General features: G+C 34.7%; 2 protein-coding genes across 3 annotated transcripts in view; both read right to left on the bottom strand.

Moving 5' to 3' along the window:
- The window catches only part of LOC146168305 (uncharacterized), a 37,898-nt gene extending 29,772 nt beyond the window's left edge, over positions 1–8,126 (bottom strand). For both annotated transcript variants that reach the window (XM_083388995.1, XM_083388996.1), the window contains exons 1-10: positions 7,908–8,126; positions 4,493–4,539; positions 4,214–4,226; positions 2,494–2,591; positions 1,591–1,819; positions 1,433–1,476; positions 1,056–1,160; positions 926–973; positions 445–601; positions 280–318 (exon numbers count right to left, since the gene is read on the bottom strand). In XM_083388995.1, the coding sequence (XP_083245121.1) occupies positions 280–318; positions 445–601; positions 926–973; positions 1,056–1,160; positions 1,433–1,476; positions 1,591–1,819; positions 2,494–2,591; positions 4,214–4,226; positions 4,493–4,539; positions 7,908–8,019 (892 nt within the window). In that variant the 5' untranslated portion in view covers positions 8,020–8,126. The remainder of the gene's footprint in view (positions 1–279; positions 319–444; positions 602–925; positions 974–1,055; positions 1,161–1,432; positions 1,477–1,590; positions 1,820–2,493; positions 2,592–4,213; positions 4,227–4,492; positions 4,540–7,907) is intronic.
- A 7,146-nt stretch (positions 8,127–15,272) lies between these two features.
- On the bottom strand, positions 15,273–16,528 carry LOC146168304 (glycolipid transfer protein-like). Its single transcript, XM_083389045.1, has one exon. The coding sequence runs from the start codon at positions 16,487–16,489 to the stop codon at positions 15,854–15,856; it is 636 nt and encodes a 211-aa protein (XP_083245171.1). The 5' UTR covers positions 16,490–16,528; the 3' UTR covers positions 15,273–15,853.
- Between the last annotated feature and the right edge of the window lie 305 nt (positions 16,529–16,833).

The following is a 16,833-nucleotide window of genomic DNA, read 5'->3' as shown; positions in this document are numbered from 1 at the left end:
ATTAAAAGCTTACTAGCCAACATACACAGGAAATGTCTGTTATTGGAAAATGTATGGATTTTGTTTTATTTTCCGGATACATTTTGTATACTGAAATTTATATTAGGACAGGAAGAAAATATTATTTAGCTAACGAAAATTGACCTGTTTGAAATTAAAAATAATAAATTCGGGCCACAAACGTAAATACAAATATAATCGGAGAGCAAAGTTAGAGTTTTTTTTGCCTCATGCGACGAATATAACCTAAAATTGCAACTTTAACCAAAAAAAATGTACCTTCGGCGGCGGTCGTTGCGGTGGCATCCTGTAGCAGTTCTAAAACCAAAACAATGATTAGTTTAGAACTCTAATAAATGTTTAAAAACCAAAAAAGGTATAATATATAAGTAGTGAAATTGGCATATAAACAACATAAAACAATTGTATTAATTAGGTACTTACCTGCTCTTGTTATTCTACTATTGACCACATTTAGGCCTACAAGTTTGCTAAGAGCCAGCTGGACTTCTTCATCCGACATGTTGGAGAGATTTAAGGTAACTACTGCTCCTGTTCTTCTACCCGGTTCCGACCGAAACTCTTTGACGACAATATTTTTCTGCACAGTTGACAATAAATTTTAATAAAAATTTAATCTGATGTATTTTTATTTGATTTATTAGATTTATAAATTTATTTTCGCATGGTGAACATGTTAACCTACGATACAGCGTTTCTAAGGTATCGTACTGACTACTATTTGGGCACATCTTTTAATGGTGAACGAAAACATTCAGTAAAAGTCAATAGGTAAAATTTATAAAAATCAGAAAATCATTTTCATATAAATCTATTGTTTAAATGCTAAACGTTTGTGTACAATGCTTTTTTGACAAATTACTGATATATTCAGCTCCGCATAGTATAAAACCAGTGAACTTACAATGTTGCGTTCTGCCATTGCTTGCTTAATTACCAGCTGGAATACGACCTGCAAGCATTTTGAGAAATATGAATAAAATAATAAATAGAAAAATTCAACTACAACATTTTTAATATTATTAAGAAATTACCTCTTGCTCAATTGCGAGTTTCTCGTCTTTGTATAGGCGAGTCTGGTCACTTGATAAGCGTTTTCGAAATCGTTTGTTATAAACAATTAACGCGTCAAAGCTCACCTACAGATAAATGAAATATGTCAACAAAATTTATTCACCCAAGGATTCCGAAGTTTAGTTCTTATTACAACAGAAACCCGTGTTTTGTAAAAATGTCTTCTTTCGCCTTTGTCGTAGGAGGTTAAAGAAAAAAACTGATAGGCCTACATTCTGATCGATAAGGTACTATATTGAAAACTATTCGTCTGTAAATCATTTTACAGCAAAACAAAAATCACACCACCTAAAGCAAACCCGACATCATCTATTTTTAAAACATAAAAATTATTTACCAGAACTTCTTCTGTTGGCAGCGACGGCTCGACCAATGGGATTTCTGAAAAACAGCATGATCATAGTAGTTGTAAACAAAGAATCGTTCTGTCATTGCCACGACAGCTGCCGTTTTTAAATATTAAAAGAAAAACTTAAATATTTAATTTAAAGTTACCTTCAGCATCCGTTACGCGTGTTCTTTTACGCCCGATTCGTTTTGACTTCAGGTCCAACATCGCAGTGTTAAGTTCGTCTTTGGTGATTAAAGTCAAAGGTTGGAAAGTGACATCCACGATGGCCCTTGTACGCCTAGCATGGGGGCCTGCACCGACCTCGAATTTTGAAAGTTCAACCTCGAAATCACCGGGGGCCGCCGCAAGCGTATTTTCAAGATATGTTGACACCTAAAGATTGATTGTTGTTAAATGATCAATAAATAAAAGCAACCTTATAGTATCAAACAATGGTTTATTAAGTCTAACTTTTCTTTGATATGAAAATATTTTTTACATAGGCCTACCATTTTTAGCCCCATTTAGAATGTTAGATGTAGAGAAATGCATGTGTTATTAAAAAGTTATCCTATAAACAATAAGGTGTGCGTTGTTTTAGCTGCAATCCTCTTTCTTGTGCAGATCTTATATTGTCTATATCTCTTTAGCTGCCTGTATACACACTCTTTTGCATTTATTTTTTTTTTTTTTGTTTGCATGCATTCCAACTAAGGGGCTTAGATTCTTATTTTATTTTAAGAATTGTATTTTTGCTCCCAATTAACCAAGTTTGAATGTTTTTTTATAGCAATACTCTTTAAATTGACATTTGGGTTATTTATCATCTAGAGGTAGAAACAAATATGGTCTATGTGCAGTATAGAAATACATTAGGAAAAACAATTGTTTTGGTACCGGCACTATTAAAACAGCATGGAAAATATATATTTTTTTAATTTTCTGACATTAGGTAATTTAATAAAATTTCTTAATTGGAATAATATGGTCAATATTAAATTAAACAATATGATAGTCTAACACTTTAATAAAAAAAGTAATCTAGTACAAATTATTGCATAACTTACAGCATTGGTTATTTCGGTTGACCACTTATTGTAAAAGGACGAAGAAGAATCCAGCAGTGAATCGCGAAACCTCATTTGAAGTGTAATAGCATACTGTCCTAAAAGATACAAGTACGAAATGCATAATACATCAAAATTAAACTAAGTTACCAGAGCCGTTTGAGTTTCAAAGAGTTATGAATATTTTGTTTTAGACTTCTTACATTTCGATTTGATTTAGTGAAAACTACTCTAGTTTAGTATAGTAAGCTCCTACTGCCACGCTTTATACATTTTTGTAGTAAACCTTGTAAGGCCTGTATATAGTCCAATAATCGAACAAATTGCAGCAAAAGGTTGTTTGTTGATTCAACGCAGAAAAGGAGGCAAGAAATCAGATTAAGGCCCGAAAAATGCTGTCTATAATAACGTTATCCATATTTATTGTTGGCTATACAAAGTTTAAAATGCCTGCAGATGGTCTCATAAGTGCAACTTAAGGCGTCATTAGAAGTCATCAATAAATTGCTTTAAATGACGTAACATTTGCAGTTTAGCAGGTACTTAGGAGTGGCCACACATTAAAACTAAATTCACAAGAAAAAAACATTCCTTTAGAGTATTGAAATTGTAATACAAGTTCTGACGTTAGTCGCAGGTTTTAATTACGTTTATTAAATTAAAAAACATATTCAGTTCCCAGTTATTTTATATTTATCCTGCGTACAATCACAAAGTAATTTAGTAAATATGGTATTACATCTTTCGTAACCAGCTTTAAATTCCACTGGATGTCTTTAACGGTGGTGAAATGCCAAGCTCCAAAGACTTATTGAGATATACAAAGTTACGTAACTGCCGGTATTTTGTTTTTTACCAACAAAATAAGCGTTTTCCTGTAAAATATCGGTATTTCCGTTAACTACAAATAAAAACGCCCAGTTGGTTATTCGAGTCTGACAGAAACCGAAACCTCTATATAAAGGCTATACTGATTAACCCAGGACTTTTGACTCTACACATGGCTGCACCGAAACCATGTAAAACCTCGCACGAAACAAAAAATGCATACATGCCGTTAATCTTGTTTTAAAAAGTTGGATTGGTGCTTCTCATGATACGATGGCCACATGGCAAAGATCTTGAAGATTTACTAAAACAAGAGTCGCAAAACCAGGTAAAACCAGGTAACTTATTGTGGAGATAAGATAATATATTAACCAATGTGTATTGTAGCAGATGGTAACTTATTTCTGCATTGTTTTGTTTTTTTCTTATTTACAGTATGCCCTAATATGAGACAAATATCGAGTTTCAGTAAGCATATGTTTAAATTTGTATCACAAAAGGAATATTATGGATGACGTTTCAGGACGTGTTAGATATTACATTTTTCGGAGGACTACTATTGTGGAGTTATTGGCATTCTGTTGCAATTATTATAACCTTTTGTTGCAATTCATTTAAGATTTAGTCTTTTTTACTTATATAATTGTATGCATTTTCGGTCTTTAGCGTGTTATAAACAGGTTTGATGGTTAAAGTCAATCGTTTTTGTTACGAACCACCTCAAGGTATCTTTTGCAATAAGCTCATTCCTTTTGAAGCGCCTGTTTGAGAGCAATTTGAGTTTTAGGACAATATTTTCCGCTTAAAAATGTATTTTTAATTGCGTTGCAACTGGTAATGACTACACCAAAACTAATAAAATTATCGAAAAAATATGACAATTTTGACTTACCCTTAGTTGGTTCCTGAAAAAAGGCAGGATTTTAAATTGCGAAATAGAATGAAAATACTTTGCATACACTTCTTATTCGTAAGGTTAGAAAACAAGACTAAATTTGTACATTGTGTTTATATTGACATTATTAAATAGTCGCCTATTGGAAAAATAAATAATTGAAACATATGATTATTCTATGTTTAGATATTTCAGATGTAAAATTTTAGAATGGAATTTGCTAATCAATCTCACTTTAGGCCCACATATTATGTCAACTTATTCGAAAATACTTACCACTCCAGAACCCTCGCCACTGCCGTAGTAGTCGTCGTAAATTCCACCTAAAAAAAATTAGCAATTGCTTTAATTATTTTTCAGTTACGTGATTTCCTGAATAAAGGACTATAACAGTGGTTCTCAAAAGGAGCCACTTGGCTCACTTCGGGGGGGATTTAAATTTTTGGGAGGAAATTTGTTCCAGGGAGGATTTGGGGAGGAAAAGTGGATGAAAATGGCTCACTTTTTATTATTTGATAATTATAACACATAACTAACTCCTCAAAGTTTAAATGGGAACGTCTACTTACTATACGACTTAAAGTAGCCTTATGTGAATTGTGAAGACAATATGCTGCTTTATTTACTAGCACCAGGTGTCTGTTTTACATCGTTTGTTTGTTTTAGCATGGTTGTAAAAGCATGGTAAAAGTAATAAGTAAAAGTAAAGTAAAAAAAGGGGAACATAAGATTGCCCAGATCCTGTATATATTTTAAATTCTGCAAATGCCAAAGCAAACGCTCGAGAGCGACTTTTTCCAATCATTCATTTAAAAAACATGCGGTTGGATCCACAAGTTTGTGCTAAGTATGCCAAATTAACCGTTGCAGAGCAAACACTTCTTCCAATTCCGACTACATATTCAGTTGAATGTGGTTTTAGCGCCATTACAGATATTTTAACCAAAAAAAGGAACACTATACAGACCCAAACGTATTATTTTGTCGAAAAGTCAAAGTGTTTTATGGATTTAAAAAGTCCGTCGTGTTTTCTGGCGATAGATTTAGCCTGCTTAGGCATTTTTGTATTACAGAATGTCAGTAGGCTATTCCTAAGATCCAAACTGTTCATCTTCGAAAAGACAACATTTATGAAGAGGAAGCGTTTTATAAGAATTATTTAAATGCGTAACTATAGTTAAAAAGAATGGACAATTTGCGATAAAAGTTACTGCTGGTCCAAGTGGGCATTTTGACGACATACTTCCTGCTTTTATGGGTTAATATGGTTTAATTGTGTCGCAGTTCCGATGCTTCTACGACGATTTTTGCAAAAACTACTCTGAAGAAACACAAAAACTTTGTCAAAAGCCATAATTTGACAAATTCTAACTTTATTAAAAATTTTGACTTTATTGTAAATTTTAACTTTATTTTGACCTATAAACTTCTTAAAAACAGTCACCTAGGTGCTGAAAACAACTTTATTCTTTGATTCGTGGACACACGAACTCCTTAAAATTTTTTCACTTTATTGACTTATGCGGGCCCCAGTGATGACATAGTAGTTTCTCATTCATAAAAGTTTATTGCAATGTAATATTGTAGCGAAATTTTCGGTTAAAAAATTTCGAATGGTCAAATATGCTTTAAATATAAAAAATAATAATGGACGTTTTGCGATTAGCATCAAGATACGTAGTTGCTCTGAAGAAAAAGTTAACTTACAAGAAACAACCAGGTAAGTTTTCAACTATAATTAAAATTGGCAACTAAATTTTAATATGTTTCACAAAATAATAAACGGTTGCTTATTCTCTCAAAGCGAACGTTTTGTTATTCTGACGATACCGTTATTCTAATTTCGATCTTATTGCTGAAGTCTACATTTTAGTGGGTTCTGATACTTTAAAATGAGATATTTTCCTCTGATATGGTTTAGTGTTCTTTAACCAGGTATACTGTTCAAAAAATACCGGATCGAAGCTAGGGTATACAACTGACAAAAGGTATACAAACCGTATACAGATTAGGTCAATATTAGTGAATGACACAACGGTGACTGAATACTGTATTTTAGCTATCGTGAACTATGTTGTTTATAAGCTTTTAGGAAGGCATGATCCTTAACACTTTATTCCGAAACCGATATCCGATGTTTTGGACAAAATTATCGCGATCCGATTCACAACCAAATGATGCCATTTGTCGAAACAAACATAAAAGAAGAAATTTAAACTTTTAAAGGTAATTTATCTCCAGGTAATTAAGCCAAAATTGGTTTCGGCTGTAAAAGGTTCAGTTACCTCTACCACTTTTAATCGGGTATCCGCCCCAATCCGATGTAATATTATTGGACATCCCTATTGTGACGTAAATGAAATCGCTCGGATTTAGTGGCCAAATATCAGACCAATATAATCAATTTTAAACAAATAATTTTTTTTTACTAGAAGAAGAAGATCCAGGGAGATGGGGGCACAAAGCCATATCCTCTAATTGTAAAGTTACCTTGCTTTGTTGCGAAATTTTTGTGTGAAAAGCTGTATCGTCATTAACACCCGGATACAACTTATATGTTTAACAAGACAATCGTAATGCACGATGTCTTTTTCGCCTGTAGAAAACGTATGCAATGTTTGTTGTAATGGAACCACACAGATATCGGGTAAATGGCCTAAAAATTGTTTGATCTCCTTAGGATAAATTCTCTATGAAACACAATAATGTGCCGCGTTTCGTAGTGCTGTGACTGTGACATATGCGAAGTTATTATTAAGTAGTTAACCATATACAACTGAGAACAAGGTTGAACAACACTGCTATGGTATCGGCCTATGTTTTTAGAACAATTGGTCGAAGATATACCCGTGGTGAATAGTATTTACATGTTAAATTACAAAAGTAAGACGTCATCGTTATATAGCCTCCCGGGCAATGTTCAAAGAGTCTTGGCGGCAAAAAGTGGCCCGCCTGCCGCCGATTGGACTCCCGTGGTCTACACCAGCGCTTTTCAACCGATAGGCTGGGGCCGACTTTTATTGATATTTTTGACTTTAGGTTGTCGAGAACAGAAGCTAAATCCAGTTAACAGGTAGACTTCATTTTATGAAATTAGGTAAAACTATTTTTTTTTCAAACCTGGAATACCATAAGAATGTTAAAGACGGGTCATAGGTGTTTTGGATAAGGATTGAACTACATTTGATCACTCATTGTTTTGCCATTTGTTGGCCGTACAAATTCATATTAAGTGTACTGGTAGGTAAAACGGGTTGGGGAAAGTTTGGCAAGACGTGAAAAAATTAGAATTAGTGGTCCATACTCTATAGCAGAGCTACTATAACTATTAAGCACAAGTTAAATTATTCTTGCCATTCTGTGATTTTTTTTTTTTGAAACATGTTATTAACACACCAAACACAAGAAGGCAAGCTGCCGGCCCACTGTAATATAAGTTTAAGTATAGCACTGATTTACGAAATCCGTCGAAAAAAGTTATGACTTGCACTAAAGGAACGCCTCGGTCGTGCCACCTATTACAAGTATTTATCAAAATCCGATAGTATAGTATTTGGGAAACGTAGACCAGTACCCTTAAAGGTCATTATTAAAAAAATATGCTAAAACAAGTTATCATTAGACCTGCCATACTTAAAACGAAAATAAATATTTAACAATTACATAAACTAAAACTCTTTAGAACACTCACCCGCTGGCTCTTCTTCATCTGGAAATCCACCAAAGAAATCTGAATCATAATCATCTTGCGCTTTTAAGGCGCCGAACAAAGACAGAAAACAGAGCAGCAATGCTTGCTTCATGCCGACCTGTTGTTAAGTCACACTATTATGTAAATAAAACTGTTCTGTGACAATTCGCTTAAAACTATCACAGAACAAATGGCTGAAAAAAAAGGTGAATTCTATTGCATGAGCATAACAACACCGACTAAAGTTGAAACCGCTATAAGCTTCATGCTTTACGCAGAGCCATCGAACACCAAATGTTTAGTAACAAAGCGTACAGTCTTACCAAATTTAAAAAAGTACAGGCACCTCAAAGATAACAATCCATTGTACTCGAGGAATAAAAGTGTATAGACAGGAAGTGCCAGTCTCGCATAAAATAGTCTTTTACAAGTTAACTGACAAGTACCAGGTACAGCTGTTTTAAGTCTTTCAACGTGCTCATTAGTTGTGGTTGGAACCTCAAGCTTCAGAAATCGTATGTTAGGTTAGCAAACCAGTTAATATCAAATGTTAAAACAGAGGATTCATTTAATCTACAAGTGACCGACAGTCGATAATACGTATAAATTTTTACCACATTTGACGAATATATTTTTCAAAATTAGATTAGGAAAGCGACTTGCCCCTTGGCCATACAGCGCCTTTTTCTCCATTTGGCTTTCGTCAGATACCAACGATCTAACCTAGAAGTCTGCGAAGACTCTAACGAAGGCTATCGAGCAGCTTTCCGCTTACCGAAACAGTTTAAAAGAAACGACCAAAGGTTGTTTACCGTCTCGTTCTGCAATTTTGCAGCATATCACGTTGCCTGGCCGACGTCACCAGTGGTCCCTTGGCACAAAAGAGGTGAGTGCTTTGGGTGACATCTCCACCGCCAACTACTCAAACTGCTAACTAAATCATGCGGAAAAGCGAACTTTTGCTCAGCAATGTCGGCCGAGGAAACCATTGTGCGCACTGGCTCGTGCTGCCTCCCATCTCTGTTGGGATTGACTGATCTGCCGTAATTGCTCAAAAAGCATATATCGAAAACGAGTCATACAATCGGGATGTTGATTTCGCTTTAGGCCATCTCTTTACCTTACAAAGTATAATAATCATAAAAAAAGTATATTTTCCACCACAGTAAGAGAAAAAAGTCTACCAAGGCTCTAATAAAAAGGGTAATTTGACAATGATGCATTTAAAAGGTCTTACGATTGCAGTAGGTCTTTCGTTTAAACAAAATTAGGGTTATTGCAAATAGACCAACGGATTAGGTTTTGTAATTATCTCAGTTGGAACGACTTCTTTTGGCACGGTTTAGTTTAGAATAAGTAATCAATCATCGTTATACTGAATGGCGACACTTAATTATCTTGTTATAAAAATTAAAGTGGTCCAGACAACTCGGAAAAGAATTAAGGAAATGCAAAACAAAAGTTTGACTCGGTGATTTATAATTTTACCTCAAAGGACCTACTTCAAAATCAGCTACTTTCTAGAGCTATTTTCACCCAATTTACTCATGTTTATTTTAACAATTTCAAATTTCGTCCACCCGCCCTTAGAGAAACACAAACGTTCCTCGAAATGCTTCCCAGAAGCAATACCCGTTGTTCGATAACTGTCATTCTAGACAGCAAATTTATTTCATCAATACCGTCGACTCGCTCCATTTAGCAACTAGCTGAGCTCTCTGGTGGCCTTAAGTACAAAGCGCCTTAGACAGTGTTAAAATTGCCCACTTCAACATTTTAGTGGTGATAAGAAAGATGGTGCAATGTTTCAAGTGCAGTTGACTTAAGCTGTTTGCAGCATCTGTGAACCGAAACGAAACTGCAGACTGTACACAATGCAATTTTATTACGATAAATTAAGATAATCTGTGCAGCAAGAATCGGTTAACTATTTTATACTGAAAACACAACATATTTAGTTAAAACCGATACAAAGCTGTTTCACATATACCACGCGCCTTTTTGGCACCATTAAAGTTTTGTGTGTAGGCTATTGTTAATCCTTGGAGTTTCAGTTCAATTTTTGTCTTCTTAAAAAGCACTTGGTGGCGTTCCATTAATTTATTTTTGACCCAGGATAATTAAATACAGCTCATATCTGCCAATTATTTTGTTTGTATTCATAGCCGGTAGCTTGCATTTAAATATTTGCAATCTCTTTGTAGATTTTTGAAGGTCTATCAAATATAGCGTGTTTTTGAATTTGCTGTATGTAGAGATTTACGAAAAGTGGTTATTTTTTTACAACGAATAGACCCCCTTAAAAGTAAAGTAATCTGAATTACAACTGTTTACCGAATTGAGCAAGAACCGCATTGTTCAAATCAGTGGTCGAGTATTTTTTTATTTTGCGACCCAAGATGCTGTAAGTGTGGAGGGCATGGTTGATCAGGTTTGTGTTTGGAAAAGAGATGCAATGGGCCATAACTGCTTTTGCTTAATTGTCTGAAGAAACAAATTGAACAGAGCTAGTTATTCGCTTTCAGGGTTTATGAAATAAATGTAACACAATAGCCAACTGGCGTTAAAATACTTTAATTCAGCAATAGTAAAACGGTTAAATTTTGCTACCGTTATACGCCAAGATTCTTAAAAAAAATCCTCTAGATTTTTATCAATTGATTTGCGCATTTCGTGGACGAGTTTTAAACTATAGGCGATTTTTGTCGGGACGGCGTATCGTAAAAATAGTGTCCTATGTAAAAAAACTGTGACGTAGAGCTATAATGTTCAACTCTGCATATAACCCAATACAAAGTCAACCACCCACTATCTAAAGGAGAATATCGAACTGTTCCACTATAGTCTTTCATTACCGCCAATTTAACCTCATGGCGCGTTTTTATTTATTGACTGCATCGTCATTTAGTTGCAGCAGTTGCGGCTTGTGTATAGTGAACCACTTGCCTGAAACAGTTGATTTCAGTTTTTATTAGCGTACATCTTGATTTATATTGTGTTATGTTTTCAGATGCTGATGTTGCTTTTAGTAGCGAAATATATTTATCATAAAACATCAAAACAAACTGATTTTCGGTTTACTAATTTCTATACTTAATTAAATCTTTATCATTGATGTTCAACCAGAATCGTTTTTTTTTTCACCATTCGGATCCAGGCAATTTCTGTTATATCGAAAGAAAATTTCTTATTTGTTCATGAAAATTGAGAAATGTCAATAAAATATAATTGTTTATCTTGGCTTTTTGTGAAACTCCTCCCTGAACAACTGCTACTTATGTCTAAACCAGCGGTTCTCAACCAGTGGGCCATAAGAACATTTGAGGTGGGCTACAGACCAATTTAAAAAAGCTAGGTTTAGTTTCATTTGTGTCACTATATTTAATTTTACAGGAAAAATGGCTCAAGGAGGAAATAAAAAGGAAATGTTGAGAACCACTGGTCTAAACTATGATAGGTATTTATATAAAATGATTATCGAGGGTATTTCGATTTAATAAGTTGAGACGTGTAACTCATGAAAGAAGTTTTACTAGGTCATAGATTAGTACCGGTATCTTTATAGCAGGAGTTAGCATTAATTTGGTAACGGAGCCACAACAGTTTTTCAGGCTAGGCGATTCTTCGTGGGATTAAAAAAATATATTTTTGGGACATTAGCTCACATTTAAATCACCCTGTCGCTTCTTGATAGGTGCTATTTTTCATTCTCGTTCGTTTTTTTAATTTGTTGTTTAAGCGTCATAAAAAAAGTTACGAAAAATGTCCAACAATGTCGGATCGAAGCCGATGCCATGCAAGTGGTACTATATAACTCGTCCGATACTAGATGCCGATACGATGCAAATTTTTGGTTATGTTTTGAAAAGGGTTTGGGCGCTAGTGTAGAATGCTACCATTTTTCTAGGTACAGTAACGAAACCAGCGGTAAAAATTGTAATGGCAAACTGGGAGAACAAACATAACAATACTTGGCCGACCCGAACCATAACGCTAATCCAAATAATGTGCGTTGATTTATTATTCATATTATTTGGGTTAGGGTATGCGGGTTAGCGTTTGGGTTCAGGTGGGTCAAGTATTATACGGTATTTATTGTTTTTGCAATTTCAATTTAATTTAGGGAGCTGGTTTCTTTACTTACCTGGGTGGTAGGATTCTAAACCAGCGACGGGTTTTGTTACCTACATCAGGCTAAAGTTTTAATTTAAAACCCTGACGACAACGTTAAAATGCTTGGCTTGACATTGACGGTGAGAACATGTTAATGCAATACTTGCAGAGTTATGACTGAAAACTGTGGAAAATCATAACATAGTCATATAAACGATGATTTTGTAGCTTGTCCAGTTGCCTCGGTCTGACCAGAAGAAATAGTTCCAAATGAACACAGTTACCAGTGTCTGTCTCCGGTACGCAACTTCGCAATTGCGCTGCCACATCAGACAAATTGCGCAGTTAAGGTTTTTATCATCCATGATGTTCATGTTTTCTCACGTAGAATTAAATGTCTGTACAGGAAAAAAAAAGCTCAAAGGTAAAAATAAGTTTAGGAGAGTGCTGAACAGCAGTATAGTGTTTGACAATGATTCGGGATCATAAAGCCGATATGATTTTGGGGGACATATATTTTTGACATAACCGCAATTTTTACGTGATTTATTTAAACAGCTTTGGGGTCAATGGCCCTCACAAATTGACAAAATCTTCTTGATAAATACAAATTAGCGAATAGTTCGCGATTCTTGATTGTGTGCTATTGGCATCACATATCCTATCTTGCTAAATTGGACGTTATGTCAATTTAATCCAAATATTCGGATAATTTTTCGCGCGATCGCTTTGGTGCCATATTCTTGAACGTATTTAAACCCGATTGCAGTTACACATACAAGTTTCTTAAGAATATATGTTTCATGGTGTCACTGTCCGGCTTTGTGTTTTCACGACTTGTCCCCATACAAAAACATTGATCAGTCACGGGCTACTGCCAACTCAGCCTTAAAGTATTCTTGCGTAGCCTACTACAAAAAATATTTGCGCAGTAGAAAATTTCTTAGAGGGATCAGTAAAGGTAACCATTTTCACGGAGGTTCGTGCGGGTGAAATAACCTACCAGCATCAAGCGGTACTTCCTTTCACAAGTGGATTAGTAGCTATCCACAGCTCGGCTTGAAGGCCGAAGATATGAAATTAGAAGCCGGCCTGAAGACATCCAAACTAGGCGGGTATTTAGGGTAGTTAAAATTAGCATAAAATATAATTCTGGTGTAAATCGCTCTGTGCCCCTAATAATACCTTTGTGGTAACTTCTCCACGCTACCCAATTGTTAAATATAACATCTGAAGTATGATTGCACATCGCCATAATAACCTAAATCATTTGTTCCGCCATTTCGTGAACTATTTCAGTTAAATTCGTCGCAAGTTAATTTGTTCGCCGTTAACTAGTGAACGTCAGTGCTTGTACTTAAAGGTGTTTAAGTAAACCCTTAAGACAAGTTTATAATAACAAAGTATTACATGCCGCAGATTGTGAGACTTTAAATGTTTTGGACTGTTAATGGCCGAAACTGTCGCTAACTCGGTAAGATATGTTGCCATTTTAGCAAGGCTGGATTACCCGTTAAGCAAAACAAGCAAGCGCTGATGGCACCTATGTTTTCTCATTTTTTTCATAGACTTTTCAATGGTGCTTCTCAGTGTTGAAATAATTCAAGTTGGTATGGCGCAGACCTCTTGAATAGTGGCTTGGTTGAAAAAATTTATTGCTGGTTTTTCTTTCTTAAGTATCATTTTTCTTTTTAAGTATTGACGTGAGGACTAACATTTTAGGTTTAGAAATACGTGTGTCAGTGATATTTTTACTACCAGAAAAACTCTTGACCACCAGGCAGGGGGCAGCTGAAAGCATTTCATGCTGCATTGTACCACGTTTTAAAAGGTGTACAGGTGCGCTTTTACGCAAAAAAGTTAACAAAGCTTGCAGCATTAAATAAGGGTGGTAAACTACTGCGTCATCACAGAACAGCATGCTTATATTTTTTTATGCCCGTATGTCTATCTGCCAAACCAAAAATACGATTTCTAATATTACAAAAAGTTTCGCGGCACATACTTTTAAAGAATTTCCAGAGGCACATTATTCTACCGCGGCACACTGTTTGGGAATCACCGGCCTACGCTAGGGGTTATCAAAAGGTGAACATCGCTGGGAAGTATTATACACCCGTGATTTTGCCTGCTTATCGTTCAGACGGTATACGATCGTCACACAGCCCACATGAAGTTACGAGAGTAACCGACTAGTTTAACATTACGTGCCAAGAACCACTATACTAGATACATTTGTCAACGTCCAAGATGAATCGTCTAAAAATGTTTTACGCTGAAGAGATGACTAAATATATGTTCCCTTCTAATAAATAGTGGGCTTATCACAGTGGTTCTCCACCTTTTTTTCTTTCGTGGCCCACTTAAGTTGCAAAAAAATCGGTGGCCCAATAAATTTTTATGAAAAAAAACTTCAAAGCAGGTTTACAACAAAACACAGCAGAACATGTTTCAGAACAGATTATTTATTTAACCGTGTATTAGTGAGATACTTCCGGCTGAACAATAAATTTACATTCCTTTTTAATTCCCCCCAAGCCAATATTCCTGTAAAATTATATACAATGATCAAAATGAAATTGAATCTAGTTTTTTTAAATTGGTCTGTGGTCCACCTTAATTGTTCTTATGGCCCACTGGTTGAGAACTGCTGGCTTATTATAACATCGGTAAGAAGCCATGTTTGTAATTTCCTTGCGCAGTTTCAGCTTAGGTATTTACTAATTAACTAAGTGCAAGTAAAAAAGGGCGATTTTGAAGTCACGCTTCATACATTTGGCGAAGTCGTACTGCAGATACCACATTACGCAAAAACGTTCCTAAAAAAAACATTTGATAATAAACTTTGTTATTAAGCTTTAAGTGCAGCTTGTCACATAGCCTGCTGTGACACCGCAATTATGTGCGAAATTGAAATCGCGTGAAATTCTTCCGTGGGTGCGTAAACCATTTTAAATTTTGCATTTCTCTAGCGTCAAACAGGCGATTTTAAAGAGCAACTTGCTGCCAATAATCAGCGTTTTCAGGGTATAAAATACACGAAAAGTAAAAGGTTTTCCAGAGCCCCTCAGCACCATTAGTGATCATGTGGACATGGCGTTTAACTTTGTTGTTGTCAAGGCAACAAATTAAAAACAACATTAAATACAGGGTACTAGAAACATCAAATTCAATATAAGCTGGGTCAGGTTTGCTACTATTTTTTCATAGACTAACAAATAGGGTTTAATGCTAAAATATTTCTACAAGATGACAAAAACAATTTACACATCTATTTGGTCTATAATAAAACACTACATAACAAAGCAGTTAAATTTCCAAACATAAATTACACCAATCGTTTCTGGGTTTAAGAAAGAATCATTTTACATAACAAAATTCTCACAACACATGATTTGACAAATAATTAAAAATCATGAGCATACAATTTATTTAATACCTAAATTTGTTTGCTTATACCAGGAGTGTGCTTAAAAAAAGGAAATAGAATAATAAATAAATGCAATTAATGCATAGTGTTGGTCAAATGATATTAGATTAAGTAAACAATGATTCAGTATTAAAATAAGTTAATTTACAGAAAGCAAATTATATTAAACACAATTCAAAAATCCAATAGTTATTTAAAAAAAAAGAAAGTCAAGGCACTGATATGAAGTTCATTGCACAGAAATGCAATCATACAAAAAATTTAAAAAACTTTGGTCAAAATTACTGTCTGAGATGTGACAGATGGAGAAGCGCAAATAAAAATAGTGCTAATAAATTTAACAATTTACAATTACATATACAATTATAAGTACCATACAATTTTAGTTGAGTTGGTAGATAAGTTACACTTTAGCAATTGTTTCAGCATCCATTTTTCTATACAATTCATACAAATTGTCAACATTTTCTCTGAAGTTGACAACAAATTGACTAGCAAGGTGTAATGCTTCATCTTGACTAACGTTTTCTTCTGTAGCTAAAGTTTTTATGAAGGTTGAGCGTGAGGGACAAGCATTAATAGCCAACTTTACAACATTCTTAACCATCCAACCATGAAATGGCTCAAGGGAAGTCGCATAGGCATTCTTGACACAAGGTTTTAGATTCTCTAAATTTTCACCATAGTCATTTTTTAAAAATCTTTCCATAAATTCAAGTATGAACAATAATCCTCTTTTTAACCACATTAGTGCATTAGTGGCAATTCCGTTACCATCTTTGACCTTTAACTCTTTGTCTTTCTCCTGCTTCTCTTTCTCAATGATGTCATACAATGTAGCAAAACAATCTGGTTTTTGCAAGTATCTAGTCTTTATCTTTTTGATATTGCCTTCTACATCTATTTTTACTGGTGCAAACACTGTGGGGCCTAACATATCAAAGAATGAAGGTATCTTTTCACATGCTTCAATGAACTTGAGCGTATCAATCTTCCCATCTTTAGGTACTGGTAGGAACCCAGGATTTAAAAGAGTCATTGTACCAATGTTGCAATACAAAAATTGTTAAATAACATATACCTTTAAAAAAAGTATTTAATAGTGTGTTTTATACATTGGTAAAAACTTCATAGCAATTCAATGAAAAACAGTTAAGTCAAAATTATTAATAGCTCAAATAGGAATGTGGTGGTGGGGTTTGGCAGCACCCTGGAGGGGGTGTGTAGTCATTATATACCGTTTAGTGACAAAACCAAAAAATATTTGCTAACATATATATAAAGCAGTAAAACAATTAAATTACAAATAAATGACATTCTAAACAACTTGTCAAATGATCAGTGACAGACTGAACATCTTCATGTTAAGTGTGGTGTGAACAC

The sequence above is a fragment of the Ascidiella aspersa genome, chromosome 1 (assembly GCF_963924565.1).
Source record: "Ascidiella aspersa chromosome 1, kaAscAspe10.2, whole genome shotgun sequence".
Lineage (NCBI taxonomy): Eukaryota > Metazoa > Chordata > Ascidiacea > Phlebobranchia > Ascidiidae > Ascidiella > Ascidiella aspersa.
The sequence above is the reverse complement of the archived record's forward strand: the minus strand, read 5'-3'. Positions and strand labels throughout refer to the sequence as shown.